Source organism: Nicotiana tabacum, chromosome 16, assembly GCF_000715075.1.
Source record: "Nicotiana tabacum cultivar K326 chromosome 16, ASM71507v2, whole genome shotgun sequence".
NCBI lineage: Eukaryota > Viridiplantae > Streptophyta > Magnoliopsida > Solanales > Solanaceae > Nicotiana > Nicotiana tabacum.
The window spans coordinates 171,126,723-171,151,752 of record NC_134095.1 but is presented as its reverse complement, the minus strand read 5'-3'; the positions used below and the strand labels follow the sequence as shown (position 1 = coordinate 171,151,752).

At 34.4% G+C, this 25,030-nt stretch overlaps 3 protein-coding genes across 5 annotated transcripts; 2 read left to right on the top strand and 1 right to left on the bottom strand.

Moving 5' to 3' along the window:
• Positions 1-454: 454 nt before the first annotated feature.
• On the top strand, positions 455-6,747 carry LOC107786232 (uncharacterized). 2 transcript variants are annotated; one of them, XM_016607679.2, is made up of 8 exons: positions 455-579; positions 2,438-2,572; positions 4,020-4,125; positions 4,586-4,759; positions 5,402-5,890; positions 5,969-6,055; positions 6,351-6,431; positions 6,608-6,747. In XM_016607679.2, exons 2-7 carry the CDS (start codon positions 2,525-2,527, stop codon positions 6,410-6,412), a joined length of 966 nt encoding a protein of 321 aa, XP_016463165.1. In that variant the 5' UTR covers positions 455-579; positions 2,438-2,524; the 3' UTR covers positions 6,413-6,431; positions 6,608-6,747. The 2 variants fall into 2 exon arrangements, with proteins under 2 accessions (XP_016463165.1, XP_016463166.1); XM_016607680.2 differs by lacking the exon at positions 6,608-6,747 and having other exon boundaries at positions 5,969-6,077; positions 6,351-6,427.
• A 1,066-nt stretch (positions 6,748-7,813) lies between these two features.
• Positions 7,814-13,116, bottom strand: LOC107786229 (cystathionine beta-lyase, chloroplastic-like). Of its 2 annotated transcripts, none has more exons than XM_075233669.1 (13): positions 13,040-13,116; positions 12,247-12,406; positions 11,887-12,032; positions 11,656-11,726; positions 11,485-11,576; positions 11,066-11,153; positions 10,878-10,989; positions 10,581-10,677; positions 10,405-10,486; positions 9,946-10,063; positions 9,230-9,337; positions 9,033-9,135; positions 7,814-8,337 (listed from the first exon to the last, which is right to left on the bottom strand). In XM_075233669.1, the coding sequence occupies exons 2-13, from the start codon at positions 12,296-12,298 to the stop codon at positions 8,162-8,164; spliced, it is 1,245 nt and encodes a 414-aa protein (XP_075089770.1). In that variant the 5' UTR covers positions 12,299-12,406; positions 13,040-13,116; the 3' UTR covers positions 7,814-8,161. The 2 variants fall into 2 exon arrangements, with proteins under 2 accessions (XP_075089770.1, XP_016463162.1); XM_016607676.2 differs by lacking the exon at positions 13,040-13,116 and adding an exon at positions 12,925-13,012.
• A 5,560-nt stretch (positions 13,117-18,676) lies between these two features.
• On the top strand, positions 18,677-21,431 carry LOC107786228 (ASI1-immunoprecipitated protein 1-like). Its single transcript, XM_016607675.2, has 3 exons — positions 18,677-18,821; positions 20,410-20,903; positions 21,016-21,431. The coding sequence occupies exons 2-3, from the start codon at positions 20,460-20,462 to the stop codon at positions 21,172-21,174; spliced, it is 603 nt and encodes a 200-aa protein (XP_016463161.2). The 5' UTR covers positions 18,677-18,821; positions 20,410-20,459; the 3' UTR covers positions 21,175-21,431.
• The last annotated feature ends 3,599 nt before the right edge of the window (positions 21,432-25,030 follow it).

The following is a 25,030-nucleotide window of genomic DNA, read 5'->3' as shown; positions in this document are numbered from 1 at the left end:
CTAAATATAGTATCTTGTTCCGTTAAGATGAAAGTAGCTCTATTTTTAATGTATTTTATTAGTTGGGCATCGTAAACCTCGATCAAATAGCACTATAATTTTGAAACTTCATACAATTATGTTTGTATAAAATCATGTTGGATAAAGCAAGGAGAGAAACGTTTCTGAACATAAAAATTTATAAGTTCCTCTGAAGTTGGAAAGAATAAATAAATTAAATCGCCTTGTTCACTATTCTATCCTCTCATAGCCATTTTAGAAAAAAAATGCACCAATAATAGAAATTTATTCCCTACCAATTTTGGAAATATTCTCCTTGTTAAACCTAACAATCAAAGTAAGTTAAATATTCGACTCAAACTAAAAGTTTTCACCTTTGGCTAATTTAAAGGTTTAAAATTGCTCAGGAATATATTTAAGGGACTAATTTAAACCTATATCAAACATAACGGGCCATTTTTGTATTTTATCAAGAATCTGGTGTCGGAACAAACTTTGCAAAAGGAGGAAAACGGAATCTGGAGTTCTATTTGGCTCCATAAGCGAGTTGATTTTCCGGCCAACTGATAAACGAGGAAGGTAATTTTGCCCTAGAGTTCGTTCTTTTTCTCTCTTCATTTAAGAAAATGGCTCTTTTTATGTTTAACTAATTTTGATTTAATTATTTAATGCAATCCCTAGGTGATTGACCCTTTAAACATTAAAGGTCCGGTCTTTGTTATGTGAATCTATTTTATGTGATGTGATACTGATCCAACTCTTTATGTTATCTGCATGAATTTTGAGTTATCTCTGTGCTACATATTTATAAATTGGTAGGCTATAAATTACTAGGTTTTTTGTCCTTTTCTCCCGTTCCTCTGTGGTTAATTTGTAATTTTTGCAAAAACAAAAATCAAAGACTACATTATTAAGTAAAAAACTAGAACTTTGAATCACTTTCAATATCCCTGTGTTCCAAAGATAAAGATCCTAGCTTGTTATCAGCTGCGGGCAGTGGCGGATCCACATGCTGATTTTGGGTGCTCAAGCACCCATTATCTTTGACAAGATTTAGTAAATTTGTATAGCTAATTATAAAAATATTTAGATAAATATTGGGTGAGCACCCATAACTAAACTTTATTTTCCTTTTCTTTCCGAATTTTTATCAGTGAGCACCCACGACTTTAAAATCCTGGATCCGCCACTGGCTGCGGGTTTTGAATACTTATATAGGAGGGAGGAGGTTCACTTCATGTAGCAAATGGCAAGTTGAAGGCCATTTTTGCTCAATCTTCCATTGTCTTCCTATAGTTGTGACTTGTGAGCTATTTTTTTGTTTCGGTTGTGTTGTTCTTGGTTGCTCGGGCGGTATGATGGAAAAGCAACTTGATGTTGATTTCTGTATAGTTTTTGAAAGGCATATCAATCCAAGGAAAACTTGACATGTCTTAATTTGGAAAAACTGATAGTTTGGTAGTCGAACCTTTAAGGTCATTAGTAATGCAAGGAGCTGAGCAAGAGCAGTGGACGTTTTTAATTTTATTTACACGAAGACAGCTTCTACCTAGGCTAAACAGTACTTTTAGATTGGTGCCCATTTTCTCAATCTGAATTATAGAATGAGAACTGGTTTAGGTGTCTTCCTTTTTGTTCTGATTAGGCTATAAAGTGGGAAACTGGTAGTGCTCAATACTTTTCATGCAAGTCCTTTTTCTCCTGATTTTCTTGTTCAAACTACATCCTTTTGCCTCCAGCATCATTCATAGGGAAAGCTGAATTTCACATTAAAGGTTAAAGCTTTCACGTGGTGTCTTATTCTTAACACAGTGAACGTGAATGACATTGTTTTTCTTTTTCTTTTTGAGCATGAGTAGGAGATTACGGGTTCGACCCGTGGAAACAACCTATTGCAGAAATGCAGGGCAAGGTTGCGTACAACAGACCCTTGTGGTCCGACCCTTCCCTGGACCCCGCGCATAGCGGAAGCTTAGTGCACGGGGCTTCCCTTTTTTTTTAGCATGAGTAGGCTAAGAACACTATATGGCGAAAATTGTAATTCTTTTTCTATATCTCCCTTTGCACTAGGTTATGGTGAAGTTGTGAACAGTTCTTTGTTTATTAAATTGCTAGAAAGAAAAAATTGACCATTTTAGTTAAGAGGTTGTATATTTAGAACGAACTAAAATAGGGAGCTAGTCGATAAAAAAGGATAGAAGTTATATAATGGACAAACATCAGACTGGTAATACATATACAAATGCTTTTGGAAGTTCCTTATCGACTCTGAACTTTCGTAACATGTATTTTGATGTAGTTGACTAATGCTATAGCATTACATATCTTTCGCATTTGCAAGAATATTTGATCTTTTAATTAAAATTCTCCTTTACGGGTGCTTTGGTAGTTTGTCGCAGGACAAAATAGATTTTAATTTATGTATTGTTATGTGTAGGCTGATCAAACTCTCCTTTGCCAAGTCTTGTCAACACGGATTGCATCGAGGTTCTACTTAGTGCATTGCACATTGGAAGATTGGGAAATGTCTAGTGGGGATGTTAAAAAAGTCTCGTGCCAAGATATTCAACTGGTGAGTCTTGAGCCGCATTCATAACATTATCTCTAAAGTTTGGACGTCTAAATCATTTAATAGGGCTTGAATCAACAGGACAAAATGGAGTATACACATTTATTTGTTAGTATGTGAAGCAGGTATCTGATTGACCCTTGCAGAATTTTGCAGTTCTATACATAAAAATTTCATACTTAAAATTACTATATGTTACATCCGATTAAGATATCTTAATCCTTCAACAGGTTGTGCCTTACCACTATTATCCACAAAATTGTCTTTTTCAATTAGGGAGAGTCCAAGGCCAATCAAAAAATAATTAGAGAGAGTTCAAGTGAACAAGGCTTGTTATATAAGCAGAGTCTATAGTGAGCAAGTGAGGCTGGTACTTGAACAGTTGAACTTGTCAACCTAATTGGCTTTAGTCTGAAACTCTGAATGCCGACGAGGTGTCATGTTTGTCCATCTAGATTGTGTTGGTCATGCTTGTTGTCATGGGCAATAACCAGAGCATTACTGGTAGAAATCATTTGGAATGGTATTGTCTAGATCAATTATGGATCTCCGTCTTAACCTGAATCATCTACATGTAAGAGCACTGGATGACCACTTTCTAGTTGTTAGTGAGCACATACAATCAATGAGGTGATATGAAGGGATTATATTTTGGCATCCGATTACTTGGTGAATTCAGCATTACTATCATAATTTTGGGCCCTTTTGTATCAATGACTTCCGTGGATGATTCTGAGTGTTTGAGATGGAGGATGCTGCTCTTCCTTTTTAACATATTAATAAACCATAGCTTCATAATGTATGCATAGTATTTGGTGGTGACAGCTGGCAAAGCGCTTTCTATCAATCATTATTGCATGACATAAGAAAGATTTTCAAGCAATATGGAAAAGAAATGCAAGTTACTAAACACAATTCACTGACAAATGGATCTTTCAACTTTCGCATCCAGTTTGAAGAGATAAACAACTATGCCCATTCACTTGCTAAGTCACGTTGTCTAAATTCTCAGGGAAATTTACACCGAGAACTGTATTGCAATTCCTTATACAACCCCCCCCCCCCCCCCAAAAAAAAAAAAAAAAAGAAAAAAAAAAAGAGAGGAACTTTTAAAGGATAACAAGCTTCTGTGTGGAGATGTAGAGTTTTACATGCTAGGTCTTAATGTGGTTGATTACATCCGAATCACTTGTAGGTTTCTCCAGCTCCTCATTTAATGTTTCACAGTTGTTGACCTACATATATTGTTGCTTTTTAGCTGTTCTTTTTTACTGTGTTTAACTGGTGATAAGTTAACCCTTGAGTTTCTTTTTCGTAATTAACAATTGGCATTGTTTGTTCATTCTTACGAATAATGACTTGCACGGCTGCACTTCACAATCATCAAGTTCTTTATTGTAAAATTGTTTGTGTGGTTGCCTCTCCTTCAGCTTTGTTTCTCCCCTGTCAGGTGCAAAATCTCATAGAAAGATGCCTACAACTTTACATGAACCAGAAGGAAGTTGCCAATACCCTCTTACATCAGGCAAAGATTGAGCCTGGCTTCACTGAACTTGGTGATTCCTTTCTCTTTTCATCTGGTTTCTTCTTTTGCTAATATGAAGCTTTTGGAGAGTAGGCTGTCAGGACATTACTTCAATTTGCAAATAATGAAATATTATTTTCAAATTGATTTTTGTTTTACAATTTTGTTCATTATTTCAACTTCAACTTGAAATATAAAACTTGAAAATGAAAAACCAGTTTTGAGTATTTCATGTGAGTTTCTCATACCTCTATTTCATGGAAGAATTATTAATATGTAGAAAATAATTTTTAAGTTCGGAGTGCCGGAAATGAATTTACTGAATTTTAGATAATTTAAGGATTCTGCTGACTGCTGAGTCTTCATTAGTTAAGATATGCAAATAACGTCATTCTGAAAAAAAATAAAAAAATCTGTAAGTAACGTTGCTATCTATGTGCTCCATGTGTATCTACATAAAAGAGATGAATGTAATCTTGAACTTTTTCCAGTGTGGCAAAAGCTTGAAGAAGAAAACCAGGAATTTTTCCAGGCATATTATTTGAGGTTGATAGTGAAGGACCAAATACAGAGATTCAATGACTTGCTTCACAGACAGCTTGAAACAATGCAGATATATCAAGCTGGTTCCAATGCCATTTCTAATGGTTCGCAGATTCGGCCAAGTAAGATATAACTAGCGGAGATTCTTCTATTGACCTTCCTGGGATTATTGTTGTGTTTGAATCTCTTTCATAATGGTTTCACTCCTACGCCCAACACATTCTTCAACCATTCTTCTTGCTCATGTTTTTACTTAGTTTTTTCCCTTAAAATTGTCCGAGTATATCTTTGTTAGTAAAATATTTTTAATGGATACTCATGGGAATGGTCTAACCCATCATTTTAGTGAAGAAATACTGTAGTTATATGATGTCAAACCCCCCACAAAATTGTATATATCTTACATGAAACCAAGTTTCTGTACAAAGAGCATCCCATTATCAAAACTGAGTAGAACATATTGGATGAACTATGATCCTCTTTTCTTTTTGATTGTTTACCTTGATCTCTACTCTCTAGGATTATATTTCTATGGAATTGCCATTTGCTTTTTGAGTTTGTTTTGATTCAGGGTGAAGTAAGAGACATAAAATTGTATAGTTTCCATACACAATTTTTTCAACTGCTGGTGCAACACTGGCTACACAATATTGTACATGCTTATACACTTCGGTGCCCGTCTTAATGTTTCAATCTAGCTTTCATCATCTTCTGATGAATTGTTAAATAAGGGAAGTGACATTATGGTTGTTAAATATATGTAGTGCCTCAGAACTCAACATGTCAAGCGACAGAACATGCTGGACCTAGTGTGAAGCCTGAGAACATGAACCAGACTGTTAATGCCAATTTACCTCACATATACACTAATGGTGCGTCCTCACTTCAGCCATGGACGCAAGTTTCTGTTGATGTGTCTGCTAATGGAGGAGGAATTGATGCATCGACAAACATGCTATTGGCTCAGAGCTCAAATGTGGGAGTGATGCAAGGACAGAATGGGGGGATGGTCAAATCAGAAGCAGTTTATTCAGGAAATTTGCCGTTCCTCTATGGTACGGAGAGCAATATCGTTGAAGCTCGTCCAGAAACTGGGGATGCATCTGGTTCATCTTTCAGCAGCGGAGAATCAAACTCTCAAGTGCTGAATGAGTCTGTATTGGATGCTGATTCAACTTCATTTGGGTTCTTGGGGCATATTCCTCGAAACTTCAGTTTGTCAGATTTAACAGCAGATTTTTCCAACAGTTCTGGTTTGTGCTTGCCTTATCTTCTGAGTTAATATATCACTTCTGTGCAGAGCTTTATCTTTCTCATATCTGCTCTTGCAGATATAATGGAGAGCTACTCTGGATCGGCCTTCCTAGCAACAGATACTGGCAATTTCCTGGATCCTCATGGTAGTGAAGAAAATCAAGGTTGTGTGGCATCTCAATTCTGGTATTTGTTTTTATGGTTAATTTGGAAAAGAAAGTCTCACTACTCAATAGCTCTCTCTGTCTTCTTTTGGCACATATCAATATGAAACAGAACAATGTCATTTCCTGGCATACCAAATATAAGGGATTGTTAGAAGAAAGCCCGTATATTGGACTTATAGGTTGGGTGCTTATTTTAGGTCATAAAGTGCTCACATGCGCAGCAAAAAGAGGTGAACTTTGAAGATGAGTTATGGGAACCTACCAATAATGATATCTACTTAACTTTCTGCAGATATCAAGAGATTGGATGCTATATCAGAAGGCTTGAGTTATGATGATTTTGCCAGCGATTGAGTGAACTTTCATTCTGATGGTACCATCTTGCAATTTTATCCTCAATATGTGGACTATCATGTTTAGAAATATAGTTTGCACCTATACTCCAGCTTAATGTCCTAAGATGAGCAATTTTTCTTTGTGTAGTATTTGTTGGGTTAGCTCCTATGACTATCACATTTTATTTAGTTTGAATGATTTCTATCCTTACAGGTCCAATTATTCCAGTACAATGTTCTGTAAGTACGTTTGCGAAAGTGGAATTGCTTCACCCCTTTTTGAAGGCATTGGTTGGTTTCAATCAAGGGTATAACTCAATCGATATGGTTGATCTTGCATGAGGTATGGGGAGTAGGAAATAATGTAATCTAAGTAGTTGTGCAAAATGAGGTCAGTCATAGAAATTAGAAACAAAACATATTATGATGTATAAGTTGTAAATAGAGCTGTGATTGTGAAGATCTGATGTAATGTGTAGTCGAGAATACTTGAACTTTTGTTTTTCTCGGGTACTATTTTCTCTTTCCTTTTAATTTTATTGTTCTGGTGGGAGAAGGGGGTGGGGGGATTCAAATATCTCTTTTATGTTGGTTTTGCAAATTTTTGGGGGTACTGACATTATGATTTATTCAATCCAATGCTTGAACTTGGATGATTGCTGATGTGTTCTGAAAGAGCACGGAGCTGTTAGTGTCAATGGCTATGGAATTATTCCACGTGGGGAAATTTGTAATGCAACTCTGTTCTTTAGTAGTTGCAAATCCCAACTTGTAATGACTCTACTGCTTAATTAATAAATTAAGTATTCTCTTTTTGACCAAAAGAAGGGTTGATCTTTAAGTGATAGTCTCGTGTATTTATTCTCTTGGCTTCCTCCATTTCTCTATTCAGACATTTGATGCAAACTCTAGTTGGAAGAGTTAGCAAATCGATTTCTACTCTACTTTTGCTGGAGAAACGATGACTTCCCCGAAATATAAACAAGGAAAAAAGAGTGTCTTTCACAAAGCAATTGAGCGAAGAACCAAACTGCAAAATCAGGCCAAGGGACCACTACAGACCCTCGTGAAGAAATCTTTTTCGTATGATGTTGTAAGGCATGATGTGTTATATATAGACTAGTCTTGGCGTCTTGCTCAAAGACAGCTATATTTCAGACAAATGCAGGGCTCATCCTGATATATTTGCCTCTGGTTTAAGATACAATAAATTGAATGTATCAATATGAGATCCCTGGGAAGAGTGATGGGTTTCAACTTTCATAGTGCCATGGGGAAGGAAAGATAATTCAGCCACCACATTATCATTGTTTATGCTATAATCAATATTTGCTGTTGGTTGAGATTCAGATATTTGCCTTTTCGTTGTTTCATTGGTATAGTGTTTATTTAGTTTGTTATGAGTGGCAGTTGACAGTTGTTTTCTAGTCATTAAATGCTCTGGATTATTATAGAGTCAGAAATATTCGACTGTTGAACTTGCGCAACTTCATTGCTTATATCATTCTTTCCAAAACCCAGAGGTGCAGAAACAACAAGATGACATTTAACACCATGCCTTTCATCACCTTTAGTTAAGCTAACTCTTGGATTTATGAACAAACTGGTAACTACAAGAGAGAGCACACGTTGAGTATACGAGTGCCAGCTGACGATCCCCTAGCTGGCAATCTTGACTCATCGCGTGATGCAAACTGGCATTTATTTGAAAGGGCATCAAGATTGGCATCTGTAATCCACGAGATAAACTCTAGTGAAGCGCCTGAAGTTATGCAGGCCCAGTTCTAAGTGCATTGTCTAGATCGGCTATCAAATCATTGACATCTTCAATCCCAACAGAAATTCGAACTAGATCCTCAGTAAGACCTCTAGACTCGCGTACTTCAGCAGGTATAGCCACATGGGACATGAAGCAAGGCAGGCATATGAGTGACTTCACACTTCCTGCAAATTTGGGGGGACCAGAAATGAGGATTGAGTCAAAGTAAAATGTACTAATGGAACAGATGACATGTAAATGAGGCATACTTTGGAGATTTAAACACCCTTCTAGCAAGAACCAAGATAGATCACTAGGAAATCATTCACTTCAGTCTGTAACTTCATCCTGTGGACTGCAGGTTTTTCGTTACAGCTAACAAAAGGATACTTTTTTTTGGCTTTTCGATGGTAGAGTAATTTACAAATTTCCTTATATCATTTTTATTCTCTGCTGTCACACAGAACCCACAATTTTAAGGGGGTATAATGGACTGAGCGATAACTCTATAAAAAAATATCTGAATCTCAGCTATTTTTCCTCAAGTAAACTAGCCTAAAAGGGAACTGATTCGACACACTATTCCAAAGGAATTCACTTCCAGAGCTAAAATGGAAGTGCTAATAAATTTCTGCATTTAATATCACATGCAGCGTCAGTATTTCTTACTTCTCGATCTATTCTATTATAGAGGTTCATAACGAATTAAGAATATCCATAGTCCTTCGCTGAGTTTTACAGCGACAAAGCAAATGTTGCTTTTGTTAAAGAAGACAAAAGTGCAGATATAAAAGTTGAGATGTGATTTTATGCATTTTCTATAGGTAAAATTTGAACTTTAATATTGGAAAAAGAGGATAGAGTATAAGATGAAACTCACCAAAACTGACAGTAATGCTGAAGTATTTGGTTGCCTCAACTACATGCTTAGAGAGTGCCAATGACCCTGTAAAAAAACTCAGTACAGATCCTGCACCCTTGGTCTGTAATACCAGCATGAAAAAGTCAAATGCCAATTGAAAACATAGAATTGATGCTAAACTTAGACAAGTAAAAGTTGGGAATAAATAGTGATACCTGAGAATAGTGCAAAGATCTGCCAGGATGGTCGGGAAGACCAGCATAGTTAACCTTCTTCACTCGAGGATGGGATGATAGAAATTCAGCAATCTTTTGTGCATTTTCCTGTCATATTGTGGAAACACATAGCGCCCATATATAGATGTAACTTCGACAGAATCTTTTCTGAATGCTATGATTGTCAGGCAAGCACTCACCAGTGAAAAGTAAACATAAGAGGAAAAAGGAACTCTGAATTTAATGCAATGAGGTAAAATTGGAGAGCAACATGAATTCTCTACACGAATCTACAAGTTTCTGACTGGAATAAAAAAGTTGTACAAACTCTAGAACCTAATGTAAGTGTAACAACAACTAAGTACCCGAAAAAGCTAAGTTTAATTCCAACTTTTCAATATTCCAATTTTGATCTTTTGCTTCTACTTTGTTCTGTTTTTAGCTAAATCCTTATTGATTCTGAGAGATCATAAAACTTTTGAGACAGCTTCTCTCCGTTGTAATATTTGGTCTACCTTGTCCTCTTTTATCGCCTTCAGTTATCATATTGCTGCATCATTGGACCGTGCATATGGGGGTCTCAATAGTCCCAAAAAGTTTCTCACTCTCTAGGAACAAGAATAATAGATTTGATGAAGGCAGGCATATGCCTATGAAAAAAGTTGTATAGCAAGCAATCACAGCACATGAAACTAAAAAGCAAGAAAATCCAATACCTGCTGCTTTAATACACGCAATGCCATTGTTTTGATCCCTCTTAAGTAAAGCCAGCAATCAAATGGGGCTAAGCCTGCACCTTCTGAGTTTTGAAGGAAGTATATGTTCTTTGCCAAGCTGGTTTAAATGAAAAATTATTAGCACGACACCGAAAAGATACACAAAATTAATACTCCGAAAGAGACACAATGCATTGACATCATTGAGGTAAGTTAATAATTTCCCGAGAGACTGATGTATGCAATAGTTATTTAGTAACTGCGACTTCAGGTAATTGAATATACAAAGCGAGATGACCTAATAAGAAGGTTGCTTTTCAAGTATTTTATGTTCAATCTCCCTAATCTGATAGTTTTGGCCATGAAAGCAACTCAAGGACACAAAGGATGAAGTGAAAAAATATGATAACCGTAGATCAAGCCATGAAACGAATATGATCATATCAAAGAAGAAAACACCTTTCTCCTTTAACAGCTAGTACGCCCCCCATCAGATCACTATGTCCAGATATAAACTTAGTAGCTGAATGCATCACAAAATCTGAAAAATAACAGACCATTTAAGGTAATCAGCATCTTGCAAATGTTACCACGAGAAAGTTCATGTTACCATAAGAAGAAGTATCTGTAGATACCTGCTCCGAGCTCCAAAGGATGGGACAGTACAGGGGACATGATACTGTTATCTACCAGTACAAGAGCCCCATGTGCATGAGCCATCTCAGCTATTTTCTGGTAAAAGTCAGCAGGAAAAAACGCATATAAGAAAAGTGAAATTCTTTTGATGAAGTAATTAGTTTCATTGACAGCATCAAGCAGATTCAGTGAGTATAAATTATGAATTGATATTTAATGGACTTAACATATCAGCAATCAAGTAAAGAGAGAAACAATATTTGCATAATCTACATATGCCAAAACCGGTTACTCACACGAATATCACAAATTTGCTGACGAGGGTTGGTTGGACTCTCCAGCCAGACAAGCTTTGTATTTGGTCCGATTGCAGAGGCAACCACGTCTAAGTTAGTTGTATCCACCCGTCTGTTAACAAAGTAAAGATTAAAACACTAAAAACCAAATAGAGAACTAAGTTCATTCAGAAAAAAGAGATACTAACTTCACTATAACTCCAGTCTTTGGAATTACTTGTGACAACAGGCGGTCAGAACCACCATACATATCATCACCAGCAACAATCTCTTCACCTAAGAAATTATCATTGGTAGAGTTAAAGATGTTCTATAGCTAGGAATCCGTAGCTTGTGGAGATACTAAACCAACTTGCAATAACATGTCGAAAATGAAGTCAGTAACAGATATTAATAAAGAAATAACTAGCAAAAAGAAGGTATCTTTTGCTTTTTCATGGAGCGAGGGGGGTTGGAGGGAGAGAAAAGAACATGCAAACACAAATTGAACAAAGATTCAAGGTCTCGAAAAGAAGGCATAAAGCATCTCTCATTAGCACAATTAAACCAGATATGTATATTGTTCATTCAGCCTTTCTAATTTTGTATGAAGAAATTTTGCAAGTACCAGTTCCAACAAGACGAGCTACAGCTGCCAAAGCAGTCATTCCACTAGTAAAGCAAAATGCTCTATCTGCTTTCTCAAGCTTGGCAAGGAGCCTGAAAAGTTGAAAGGAGATAATGGTAATGAACACAGAAATTGTTAGCACCTAAGTTCCTATTAGTAGCTGTAACATACCTTTCCAGTACATCCCGTGTTGGATTTCCGCTCCGTGTATAATCATAAGGTCCAAATTCTGTGGCTGAAGGCTGCAGAAGGAGGTAAAGTTTTTCATGATTCATGTAAATGAAGAAAAGAATTAAAATATTGTTTATTTATCCAACATTTAATTGTGTATTGAATAAAAATGCAGCTTCAAAGTCATATAATGAATTACATTTCATAGCCTAAGAGCTCTTTCGAACTTACTTGCTTAAAAGTAGACGTTTGATACAGTGGAGTACTCATGGCATCATAAGGATCAAACTCATTGCTGAAGTTCATTAACATTGTTGAAACACTAGGCTCAATTGGCTCCTCAATTTCAATATCAGGTAATTCCATAGCCTCCATATCTGCCATCCGTTAATATGTACTATAAGTCCTGAGAGTAAAAAGGGCAGCCCGATGCACTAAGCTCCCGCTATGCGCGGGATCCAGGGAAGGGCAGATCACAAGAGTCTATTATCAGCCTTACCCCGCATTTCTGCAAGAGGCTATTTCCACGGCCTGAGAATAAATAACTAAAAACATTTTTATGCTTTGGCTACCAATAAATTTGGTACATACCGTCCGTTAAGTCAGCAACACAATCAACCAAAGCTGCTGTAGAGACATCCATCTCTTTCTCTCTTGAGCAATTCAATTGGTATTTTTTCACCCTTAATGTTTGAGTACTTCCATTCTCATTCAAGTTTACTTTGCAAACAGAAGTCACTGGACATTTTCCCTGTACATTAGCACAACCTTCTATCAGATGCAACATTTTCTTGATAGGCTGCCAAAGAAATTACCAAGTGGAGTAGTCCAGCTAAACAAAACAATAAGAATATAACAACAACAATAAGAAACTTGTGTAATCCCACAAGTGGGGTCTGGGGTCGTGTGTACGCAGCTGCCCTGAGCAGGTAGAGAGGTTGTTTCCAATCAACCCTCGGCTCAAGGAAAGATGAAAAAAAAAAAGCGGTAGCAACATGCAGAAATAACAACGATCGAGAAAAACAAAACAATAAGAACAAGAAACAAAAAGATAGAGACTTTTCTTTGCACACAAAGATTTTCTTTAAGCTAATACAAGCATACAAAAAGAGATTTTTTTTTTTGGTTTCTCAAGCTTAAATTGACTTAATATACAACCCAATTCAAGATTTTGTATACTCTTTCTACCCTAACAATTATATATTATTCCAGTAACAAATAGATACCAAATTCAAGATTTTGTGTACAGAGGAAGTGGCAGGTAAATACTTGGTTGTAAAGGTAAGCAGGTAGAGTAATGTAGGCAGATTTGAGAGACAGAGATGATGCCATTTTTAGTACACTGAGCAATGGTATGAGTAAGGTTTTAATGTAGTTTGATTACCTATATATAGGAGGCAGAAATTTTGTCCATTTTAGCAGTGCCTACATAAGTGGAACAAACTAAAGATTACAGGCCCTATTCCTAAGTGATGGTTAAAGAAGAATAATTAGAATATTTCTCTCTTTCTTCACTCTATATTTGACACGTGTTACTGCACAATAAGTTTCTAACTGCAATGTAGACTGTTACTCTGGAGATTTGGACTGAGATCTTCCGACATTAAAGCACAATTTCAAAATAAGCTTTGTTTCGGCCAAATGTATAAGGTTGTTTTCAGGTCCAAATACAATAAAATAAAGATTAGTTTACAAGAGCGAAACTGAAGATAAAAACAATTGAAGGTTAAATGTACCAATTCTTTTATAATGGTAATATCCAGAATAGTTTGTGCATAACTTAACTAATTTTACGAGATGTTTATTTATTCCATTGGCATAAATATCAGATAACTTTATCGAAGTTGAATGAGAGCCTCTAATGCTGCCACACCCTTAATTGCTACTCATACCATTTTTCCCAAAAAGAAAAATAAAACGCCCTTAATTTCAAAATAAATAGGCGCAAACTTCCTTGAAAATCAGTGCCGGCTGAAGGGTGAGGCGGCCAAAGCAATGGCTTTAGGCCCCTAAAATTTTGGGGGCACATTTTTCACTAGTAGTAGTACTTTTATAAGTTACCACTATTTTTTTTAGAAAAAATTTGAATAGCTTAAAGTAAAACGCATAATTTATAATTTTAAAAAATCTTTGATATGTTATGAATGTTAACCATTAAAATTTGAATAATTCGAAACGTCTGAAAATATTTTTAATTATTTATTTTGTGAGAAAAATTTGAGATCACTAAGAGATACGAATCTAAAAAATGTCTCAACCTCGATAAAAACATAATAGTCACTCTGATATTGATCGATTAAACTTAATTTTCCAATTAAAAGTATTAAAAAGAAATACTACAAGTAGAAGACAATATTCTAATTAATATACTCGATCAGATAATAAAACCAATTTTTTTCCTCAAATACCTATATTATTCATAGAATAATATTACTATAACAGTTATATTTGTGGAAAAAAGTTTGTCTATATTAAAATTATCAATTTTTAGATAGGACTTCACATTTCAAGAAGTTAGGAAAATAGACTTCAAATGAAAATATAAAAAAAATATTTTAATAAAAAAAGAATTAAGGCCTCTCATCAAAATTTGGCTTTAGGGCGCCGACAATGTTGAGCCGCCCCTGATGAGAGTTTATTACACAAATTGTCACTCCACTATTTGAATAACCTTGTAAAGTCATATTGTTTTTATTTATAAAAGAAAAGTTACTTAACTATTTTTATAACACCCAAAAGGTCACTCAACTTTATTTTTCAAACTTTCGACAAATACTTATTTTACCTTTTAATGAAGGAACTGAATTAGTTTCAGTATCATTAATTGGACTAATTTGCTATAAAATCAGCATCCCAATTACAATTATACCAATCTAAAGCTCAAACAATGCCGCATTAGTCCCAAAAATATTGGGAAAATTTCATATAAGAATAACCGGACTCCGTACTTTTCAATTTTATAATCCATATTTTAATTTACAACAAATTAGGCCAAAAATAATAGACTAAGATTCAACATTCATTCCAATAGGTTCTAAAAATTACTATTTAATTTTTAAAAAAAATTCCTCAAGCTTTTAAGTTAATTTTTGAATCAGTAACTATGACTCAAATAATAATTCAACAAACCAAATCCATTTGGGTGGTGAAAATTAGATTTTTAACAAGCTTAAATATGTGGTTTAAATTCCGAATTTGATTTTGTGAGAACTTTGGAGTGGATTTTATTTAGAATTGTTAGAAATAATATAAGGAGATTGTATATAAAATTTGAAATCATTTAATGAAGATTTGGACTGGTTTTGAACAAGAATTGCAACTGAAAATCGTGAAAGAAGTTCGTCATATACACTATTATAAAAGATGTATAAAGATGTATAAAAGTGTATAAAATGTGTTTATACACTCATATACACTATTATACAAGATTATACATAATTATATAAAAAACTGACTTCGTCTTCTTTCTTGCATCTTTTCTGAAATTTAACTCAAAATCTTGCTCAAATCTACTCCAAATCACTTCAAATTTAAATTTTGAACTTCTTTTGATATTTTCAATTAATTAGAACAAGACCCAATCCAAACAACTAACAAACTCAAAAAATCCATTTTCGAAAGCAAAACTTTGAATGATCTTTAATGGTGGACTTCTACTCTTCAATTTTCTTACATTGCAATCAGGTAACACAAGAGGAGAAGCAAAAAATATACGGTCCCTTGAAGCATATGTGGAAGATGTGAGAAGAAGAGGGAGTGAAAGCAATGGTTGTGAGAACACAAATTTAACTCCATAGCTTTTAGAAGCAATGGTTGTAAGAACATATATTTTAAATTTGCTAGTGCTTTCAAAATATGAGCAATATAGTTAGGTCGGGTAATATTTAAAAACATAGGCCATTTTTTGTTATGGGGTGAAGTCATGTATATTTTCTAGTAATTCCTTCAAAAATATTTCCTATAGTTTGCAATACTTATAACATTTTAATTTTTTTTAAATCGTGACTACAATTTAAAATGGAAAAAAATATGACATGCAAATGAGAGCATCCTTGGGTGTTAAACGTAAAAATTGCATGGGATGTCCTATTTGGTCGCCCCTATTTAACCTATACTCATTTTTTTAAATTTTTTTAACTTGTACCCACTTTTTAAATAACTTCAGCTCCCTTTCTCCTCCCCCTTCTCCTCCTTCATTTTCTTTTTTCTTCTTCTACAATGATGACTTCAACATTGCTCTCTTTAATTAATGAAGCTAAAACAAATATAATGAGGATATTACTCTGGTTGGCATGGAGGATGACTTCAACGACATAAGATATTAAGTCTTGTACCAGCCAAGCAAATCCATACAACATAGCCACCAGTTTCTGAACAGAGCCAAATCGATAAATAATTTGATGAGATAATAACTTGATGCATAGAAATTTGTGAAGAATCTTGTCACTGTTCCACTGTATGATTCTTCTCGTGACCATGGGAAGGCACGAAACAAGAACTGTGAAGTAACTTGGGTTGGAAACAGATGAAGTAAAGTAAGCCACCCTCATCCTTAAAATACTTTTGTACTCCTAAAAGCAAGTGAAAACCTTTTATGAAAAAAGAACCGACATACATATATACATGCTATCGCATAGTTATGGAAGTTACAAAGACAAAAACTTCAGTTCTAGAGCTGAAGTTTCCCAGTTACAACACAAAAACTTCAGCTCTAGAGCTGAAGTTTTCAGTTATAACACAAAAACTTCAGCTAGAGCTGAACTTCAGGCCCGGCTACTAGAATGCTGAAGTTTTGCGTGATTGCCTTTGCTACTTCAGCCCCGTGTGCTGAAGTTATACGAAAAAGCGGGTACGCTTGCAATTTTTTTTTTGTAAAGTGGGCACAAGTTAAAATGTGACACAAAAAGCAGGTATAGATGCAAATCTTGCACTGTTTTAGCTCAGTTACAAGTTTGCAAATGTATAGCCAAATATCAATAAGACCTTTTTTTTACCATTCCCTCTAACTATAACAGCATGATTTTTTTTTCATCACCTACCTACCGTATTGTAACTCTCTCCTCATTTTTTTTTTACCATTCCCTCATTTTAGTGTAACCATTGATCGAGACACTCAGTCAACACTCATTCATGCCTTCTCCCATAACCTATATTTATGTTTTTTTTTTGTTTTCTTATTTTGTGTATCTTTAGGCGTGAAATATCCGTGAGTTTTTATTCTCTTTTTTCCTCAAATTTACACATACATATCACAACAACAAAACACAAAATCAAATGTGAGAAACCTAAAATCTCATCTCGTTCAATGCTAATCTTCTTAAATTTCGATTTTGGAGTGGGTATTGTTTGAACTTATTAGAAATAGTCTAAGTAGGTTGTATACATAGTTTGAAGTTATTTGCTGGAGTTTTGGAGTAGTTTTATACAAGAATTGCAAGTGAAAATCATACAAAAAGTTCATTATAGATGCTTATACACTTTTATACAATGTTATACACTTTTATACAAAGAGGTACATTATGTATATAGTTGTATAAAAGTGTATAAAGATGTATAATTGCAGTAGTAAAAATATTAGTGATTCACTATGTATATAGGTGTATAAGAAGAATGAGAAGAAGAAGAAAATGTGAGAAATTCACCAAATACCTGTAAATAATGCATCAACCTTGTATAAAATAGTGTATAAGAGGTTTTATACACTTTATATATTATTTATACAATATTATACATTATTATACAAATGAATCCTATCAATGGAGCTTCAGAGGTTCTTTTTCTTCCTTGGGCGTCCTTTGAAATTTAACTCAAATACAACACAAATCTGCTCCAAATCACTTGAAATTTAAGTTTTGAACTCCTGTTGATAATTCCAATCAATTGGGACCACCCATTTCAAACAACTAACAAATCGAAAAACCCAATTTTCTGAAATCGAATCTTTTGAACTATAAGTGACAAAATTACAGAATAATGCACTTCAAAACAAATTATCATCTTTGAATCTGGAAGAAGAATTGAAGGAGAATAACAATAGAAAAATTTTGGGGTGCAAAGGCGTGACATGGGAAGAAGAAGAAGAACGAAGAAAAAAAAAGGTGGGCTAAGGGCATCTCCAACCCTTGCACCATTTTTTTATACCAAAATGGTGCAAAGTAACTCCAACCCATTACACTATTTTTTACACCAAAAAAAGAATATTTCATTAATATTCTTCTCTCTCTTTTATATTATATTATTTTTTTATAAAACAAATCCCTTTTTACATATTTATCCCATGTAATTCATGTTTCTTTCTTATATAACCATTTAATATAAAATTATTTTATACCTTTAATTTTTAAATAAATATAAATTATAAGCAAATATTATACATTATACATATTAATGTATAATTCAAATAAAAATGAAATCATTGATAAGATTCAAATCGGTAATTTTCTCATCCCATTATGTTATTTAATATATTTCAGTCGCTACTGTATTAAATATTTATTTTTATGATAATCAATGAATATTGTGTTATTTATTAACAACATATTATATTTCAGATTTGCAATTTTTATTTTTTTGATGGTTATATAATTTTATACAATTATAACTTATAATAAAATTAACTTACAATTTTATATAAAAATAAAATATACAAAAATTAATTTATAAAAATTATACACCAAAATTAAAATATAAAATTAATATTATAAAGATATTACATAAAAACTATAATTAATTACAAAATTATAATATGTTAAATTAAAAGTGTTATATGATAAAAGATAATATTAAAATAATGGTAAATAGTAATGGTGTTGATGAATAGGGTTACACACTATTCACACACCAAAATGGCTTAAGAAACGGTGTTGGGTTAGAGCAATAAAATATCAAATCTTACACTAAAATGATATTTGGTGTCAAAATTGGTGTTGGGTCGGAGATGGTCTAACTTATGAAAAGTAATTTTCAGGTTATATATAACCTGGGCTACACTGGGTAAGGACTCCAAACGTGGACTATTTTGTGATAGGTTGTTAATTCTCCCAAAATTAAACGCCCTTGATTTCAAAATAAATAGGCGCAAACTTCCTAATGAATTAAGCAGTTACAAAAAACGGAAGAGTCTTGTGGAGACATTGGGGCTGCTCCAATTTTCTTCCATCCAACTGGTAAAATGGCGAAACCAAAACCATTCTCTTTACTCAATAATGTTTATGCATGTTTTTTCTCTGATTCACTACTCATATAGGTTTACATTTTTTCTTTTTATTGATTAAAACAGTTGCATTTATGATTACAATTCAATATTATGTTTGTTGTGGATTTTCTTGTTAGGATAATTGTTAACCATAATGATGTTTTCCTTGAAACTTAAAAAAAGAAGAGTTTGTCCTGCTTGACAATATGCATATGTGCGTTTTTTTGGTAATGTTAAAGTTTCTGGATTTTTGGGTTTCTCTTTCAAGGTGTGTACTTGACTATCTGTTTGAATTCGATAAAATTGTATGCATTTTATTACTACATCCGTCTCAGTTTATCTGATGTTCTTGACTGAGCATGGAATTTAGAAAGAGAGAGGTTTTTGAAACTTGTGATCTAAAACAAGTCGTAGATATTTGTGTAACTATAAATCATCTCATTAGGGTAAAATAGGAAGTTTAAAATTGATTTGTTTCTAAATATAGAAATGTATCATTCTTTTTGAGACAAGCTAAAAAGAAACAAGTACTACAGAAATTGAAAGGACGGGAGTACTAATTTTGAAGATTTTATGATGCTTACCACATTTGTCAAGTAGGTTGGGTTGGACCACGGTCATTGGGGACTGGAAATATATGAATAATATTAGTCTTATGATCTAGATACCTTCCAGCAAGGAGCAGCTTATTTCAAAGGATGAAAGACCAAAATGTTTTACCATTTAGAATAGTCGCAGCGATGGAGATAATTTGATTTTTGTTCTTCTGTGCTTATTAAGGTTGTTGCATTAGCTGAAGCAAACATTGATGGGGAAATCCTCATTCTTGTGCTGATTGAAGCTCCATTTAGGCAGGCTTCACTATAGGCTAGTAGCAGAGCCACATAGTACTAGTTAACCTGAAAACATAGAGCATTAGTAAGATTACTATCAGGAATTTATGGAAAGGTGGTGTCATAATATTGTGTTTGCAGACTTCTGATTATAGAAGATGAATCTTGGAGCAACAGTAAAGTTGTATCCTTGTGACCTATAAGTCATGGGTTTGAGGCTTTGAGCCATGAAATTAGCTATTGATGCTTGCATCCGGGTACGCAACCTACATCACACCCTTAGACTTGAGCTTCCCTTTAGAGTTCTGATAACCTTTTAACTAGTCAAACCTTTACGTTGGAACTCTTTTTTTTGAGTAACAAATAGTGACATTCTTTTGTTCATTATGGTGTGGTTCTCCCACGAATAGGCAAATTGTTTGTCAGAGTGTGGTATCTAAGGCATGACAACCAGTTTAACTCCTCAGCTCATAGATTTTTGCAGTAAGATGGTTACTTTTTACTTTTTATGTGTATTTGCATAGTATTGGTATGAGATGATTTAAATGGAGTAACGTGGTTAGTGAGGATTCATATGGCCGACCCCAACTTGTTTCATTATTTGGCTCTGAGTCATAGTTGTTGTTCTTGATGGTTAATTTGCTTCACTTGCAATTTGGTGATCTTCTGTAACATCATAGACCTTCCAATTTGTGTTTAAAGTCTGTTTTACTTGTTTTTCTGAAGGTGCTAGTGAATTGCTTGTATTTTTTGGGGAAATTTACTTTCTACTTCTCATGCAAGCTTTAACAGAAGAGTATGCTGCTCTTGAGGATAAAGTGAAACGTACGATAAATATAGACAACCTTTCGCCTTTAGCCAAGGAGTCTGTTCTTAGAGCTGCACTTGATCAATTTGGGAATGTCATTCAAGTCAAGTTTATACGAAGCTACCTTGAAATGAAAGGCACGGCATGCACTGCTTTAGTTGAGATGCAGAGTGCAAAAGAGGCAAAAACAATAATCTCTGTGATATGCAATTCCCCGTTCATGATCTCGGGCATGCCAAGGCCCGTTAGGGCATGTTCTGCTGTAGCAGAGATGTTTGATGACCGTCCAAGGAAACCTGGTAGGAAGATAGTGTGTCGTTGGTTGAAAACCAGTGATCCTGATTTTGAAGTGGCCATGAAGATGAAGCTTATTATTAGGAAGCATGCAAAAGAGGCCAACTTTCTGCTGAAGGTAAATTTCCAATTTTAGTTCTTCTTCAATCATTCATATAATTTGGTTTTGTGGCTATAATCCAAGTACTGTACTATACATTGTTGTCTCAACGGTTCGTTTTCTCATGTAGCGTCAATTGGAGGAGGAAGAAGAACTGGCAAAAGAGCAGTCAGAGTCCTTGAATGCAATCTATAGCAAGTATGAACTCATAGAAGATGTCACTAAAAGTGGAACTGCTATTCGATTGGCAAAGCGTTATAAAATGCGTATTGCAGATGTTGACCGTTAATCAACATCCTATCCAACATTTTGCACAGGAAACTTGTAGAGATATAAAGATTCAACTGTTAGACAAATGACATATTTTGCTTTTTGTCAGTAGAAGAGATTAGTATATGATACCTATTCATGTGCTCTTGAATTGTAATTGTTGGTCTAGAAGGCATGTGAACCTGCAGTCAGTTAGCTTCTAGCTAAATAGAGTGTTTTTTTCTTCTTCTTGGTGGAACACCGAAGAAGCTAGTTGTAAGCAATGCAAATCTGATATGTCATAGCAAAATTTGTGATTTCTTCCGTTTTGCCTATGCATTGATGGTATAATTACCCAATATTTGTTTTGATGGAGGTAGCAATCACCCAATGAAATAGTTGAGATGCATGTAAACTAGTCCAAACACCATCGTTAAACAAAATTGGTTATATTTTAAAACTCAATGATCAAGAGTATAGCTTTACTCCATTGATTAAGGTAGACCTCACTGAATTCTACTTTGAGCTGAATGTTAAGGAAGGAGCAGCATGAAGTACAGCAGTCTTAAAGCAAGACTACTGAAATACCAAAAATATCCATGGTCGGCGAGCTAGCATGTTGACCTCCTATTCTCTGAAAGGTGAATAGGAATTGTATGATAAATGTATCATACAATTTAGCATGTTTATATACTATGGCTACTGAAGAATAATAGAAATGGTTATCAAGTGACTTTGATTTTCTTTCTTATTTAATTGGAATCTACTAAGCTAAATTTTATACTAGCATTATGCACATATTATTATTACTAAAATAATTTATGCAAAAATAATACCTCATTCTAGCAGTGTTTTCACATGGAAAAAGATGCACATAACATGCACATGACCCACTTGTTAACTTCCTTAAAAACTAAAATCTCATATTTACTTTATTGTTCTGAAAAAAACTCATCAAATGACATTAATCTCTCTAGTATCCAATTTAATGAGATTGATTAAGAGAAGAAATGATAATATAACTGCTTTTATACAAGAATTTTCTAAGGACTAGTAATACAAATCATGAGCGTCTAAGATTTAGAATTTACAAGCTGATATGAAATAAAGTACATCATCTGTTTGAAATATACATAAGCAGATTTTTCATAAGTCTAGTAGACCATGAACAAGAGGCAACTATAACTAGAACGCAGGTACATCTTCAAATCCAGCTCCCGTCGAACACAACAACATCATCATCCAATATCTGCACGCAAGATTCAGAAGTGTAGTATGAATACAACCGACCACATGTACTTAATAAGTAACAAACCTAATCTTAGGTTGAAAGTAGTGGTAATCTGGGGCAAGAGTCAGAGTCCAACTCCAATAACCAACAACGGTTCATAACAATAAAGTAAAGATGGTAGAGGAAATAACTTTGCTCATTAACAGATATGGAAAAATATGCATGCTTTTCAAGTATACAGTAGATCCCAAATCTTTCACCGAAAATCCCAAAAATATACGAGTAAGTTTGAAAATCGTGAATTTTTCCCAAAAACCTTTCAACAATAAATAAGATGTTTCAGTTTCAAATAACATGAGGAAAGTACATCTCTATGTATGTATCTCAAGTGTGCATGTCAAATGCAATGTATCTCAGTGATAAACTTATTTACTCACACTCTCAGAATACTCCATCTCACGGTCTCACACTTTTCACTCATCATGCTCAATCACTTGGCACACACACACACACACACACACACACACACACACACACACACACACACACACACACACACACACACACACACACACACACACACACACACACACACACACACACACACACACACACACACACACACACACATATATATATATATATATATATATATATATATATATATATATATATATATATATATATATATATATATATATATATATATATATATATATATATATATATATATATATATATATACTCTCGACCTCACTCAGTCATCATCAACAACAACAACAACAACCCAGTATAATCCCACTTAGTGAGGTCTGGGGAGGGTAGTGTGTACGCAAACCTTACCCCTACCCTGGGGTAGAGAGGCTATTTCCAAATAGACCCTAGGCATCCTTCCCTCTAAGAACTTTCCACCTTGCTCTTGGGGAGACTCGAATGCACAACCTCTTGGTTGGAAGTGGAGGTTGCTTACCATCAGAGCAACCCCTCTTGTCGACTCAGTCATCAATCTCTCCAGTAAAATTGGTTATATTTTAAAACTCAATGTCCAAGAGTATAGCTTTACTCCATTGATTAAGGTAGACCTCATTGAATTCTACTTTGAGCTGAATGTTAAGGAAGGAGCAGCATGAGTACAACAGTCTTAAAGCAAAACTGCTGAAATACCAAAAATATCCCTGGTCGGCAAGCTAGCATGTTGACCTCCTGTGTTCTTTCTCCTTGACGATACAACAACAACAAACAACAACAACAACTCAGTACAATCTCATTTAGTGGGGTCTGAGGAGAGTAGTGTGTACGCAGACCTTACCCCGACCCTGGGGTAGAGAGGCTGTTTCCAAATAGACCCTCAACATCCTTCCCTCCAAGAACTTTCCACCTTGCTCTTGGGGAGACTCGAACTCACAACATCTTGGTTGGAAGTGGAGGTTGCTTACCATCAGAGCAACCCCTCTTTGGCACGCCGAGCATGGTTGTTAATACAACGGATGGAGGGGATCTATAAAGCAGCATCTTTCAGCAATCTACTTATATTTCTAATTATATTATAATTGAAATTCATTTAAAATATAACAGAGAATCACTTTCTTTCTTTCTCAATTAGAGTTTAAAAGGTTTTATTCTCTTTCATTCTCAATTATGTAAAATTTTAGAGTTTGATTGCTATTATCAAAATTAATGATACAAACAAACTATGTTCTAATTAATTTTCTTATTATTCCAATATTATATATGCTTTAAAGCTTTTTTGAAAAACCATAAATAAGATTTTGTCTAGTCTATAGGTAAGATTATAATATAGATTGAAAAAGAGAAAGTATCATAATATTTAAAAGAAGTAAAAAGATACAAGTTTATAATTTAGAGCGTAAAATACACATTTAAAGTGTTTAAATGAGACATAAAGGAGGAGAAAAGTTATATATTTCAAAGTTGCGGGAGTTATTCAAATGGATTTACATGTCGCAATTTTTAATATAAGGAAAGAAGATTGAAAATCATTGAGCAACGAGATTTTCTTTCCAGAGTAGTCATAGAAAGAGAATCAAGGGATTTACAGGTATGAGTTCTCCAGTACATTGTCAGTCACTGGCCATGGATTAGTTTGTTCTGTGCTGCAACTGCCAGCGGCCTCAACTCAAAGGCATAGGTTGATCTCTCTAGTTGAGGCTGCATTCGCAACTACCTAATGCGACTAATAAATCGCAATTTAAGAATACAATTTATAAGTCGTTTATAAGTCGCAATTATCAATGGAGTTATGAATCGCAACTAACAATGCTACTTATAAAGAGCAATCGACAAATGCACCTTATAAAGAGCATTTGACAAATGCGATTTACAAAATGCATTCGACCAATGCAATTTTAGAAGGCATTTGACAAATGCGACTTATAAAACACATTTGACAAATGCGATTTACAAAACACATTTGACCAATGCAATTTTAGAAGGCATTCGACAAATGCGACTTATAAAACACATTTGACAAATGCGACTTATAAAACGCATTTGACAACTGCGACTTGTAAAATGTATGACAACTGCGACTTGTCAATCACAATTATCAAATGTCACTATGAATCGTAATTGATAGGCAAAATACATAATTTACCCATTGACCTTGCACCCAAATCCCTGTTACAGACCTCTCTACCACGGATAA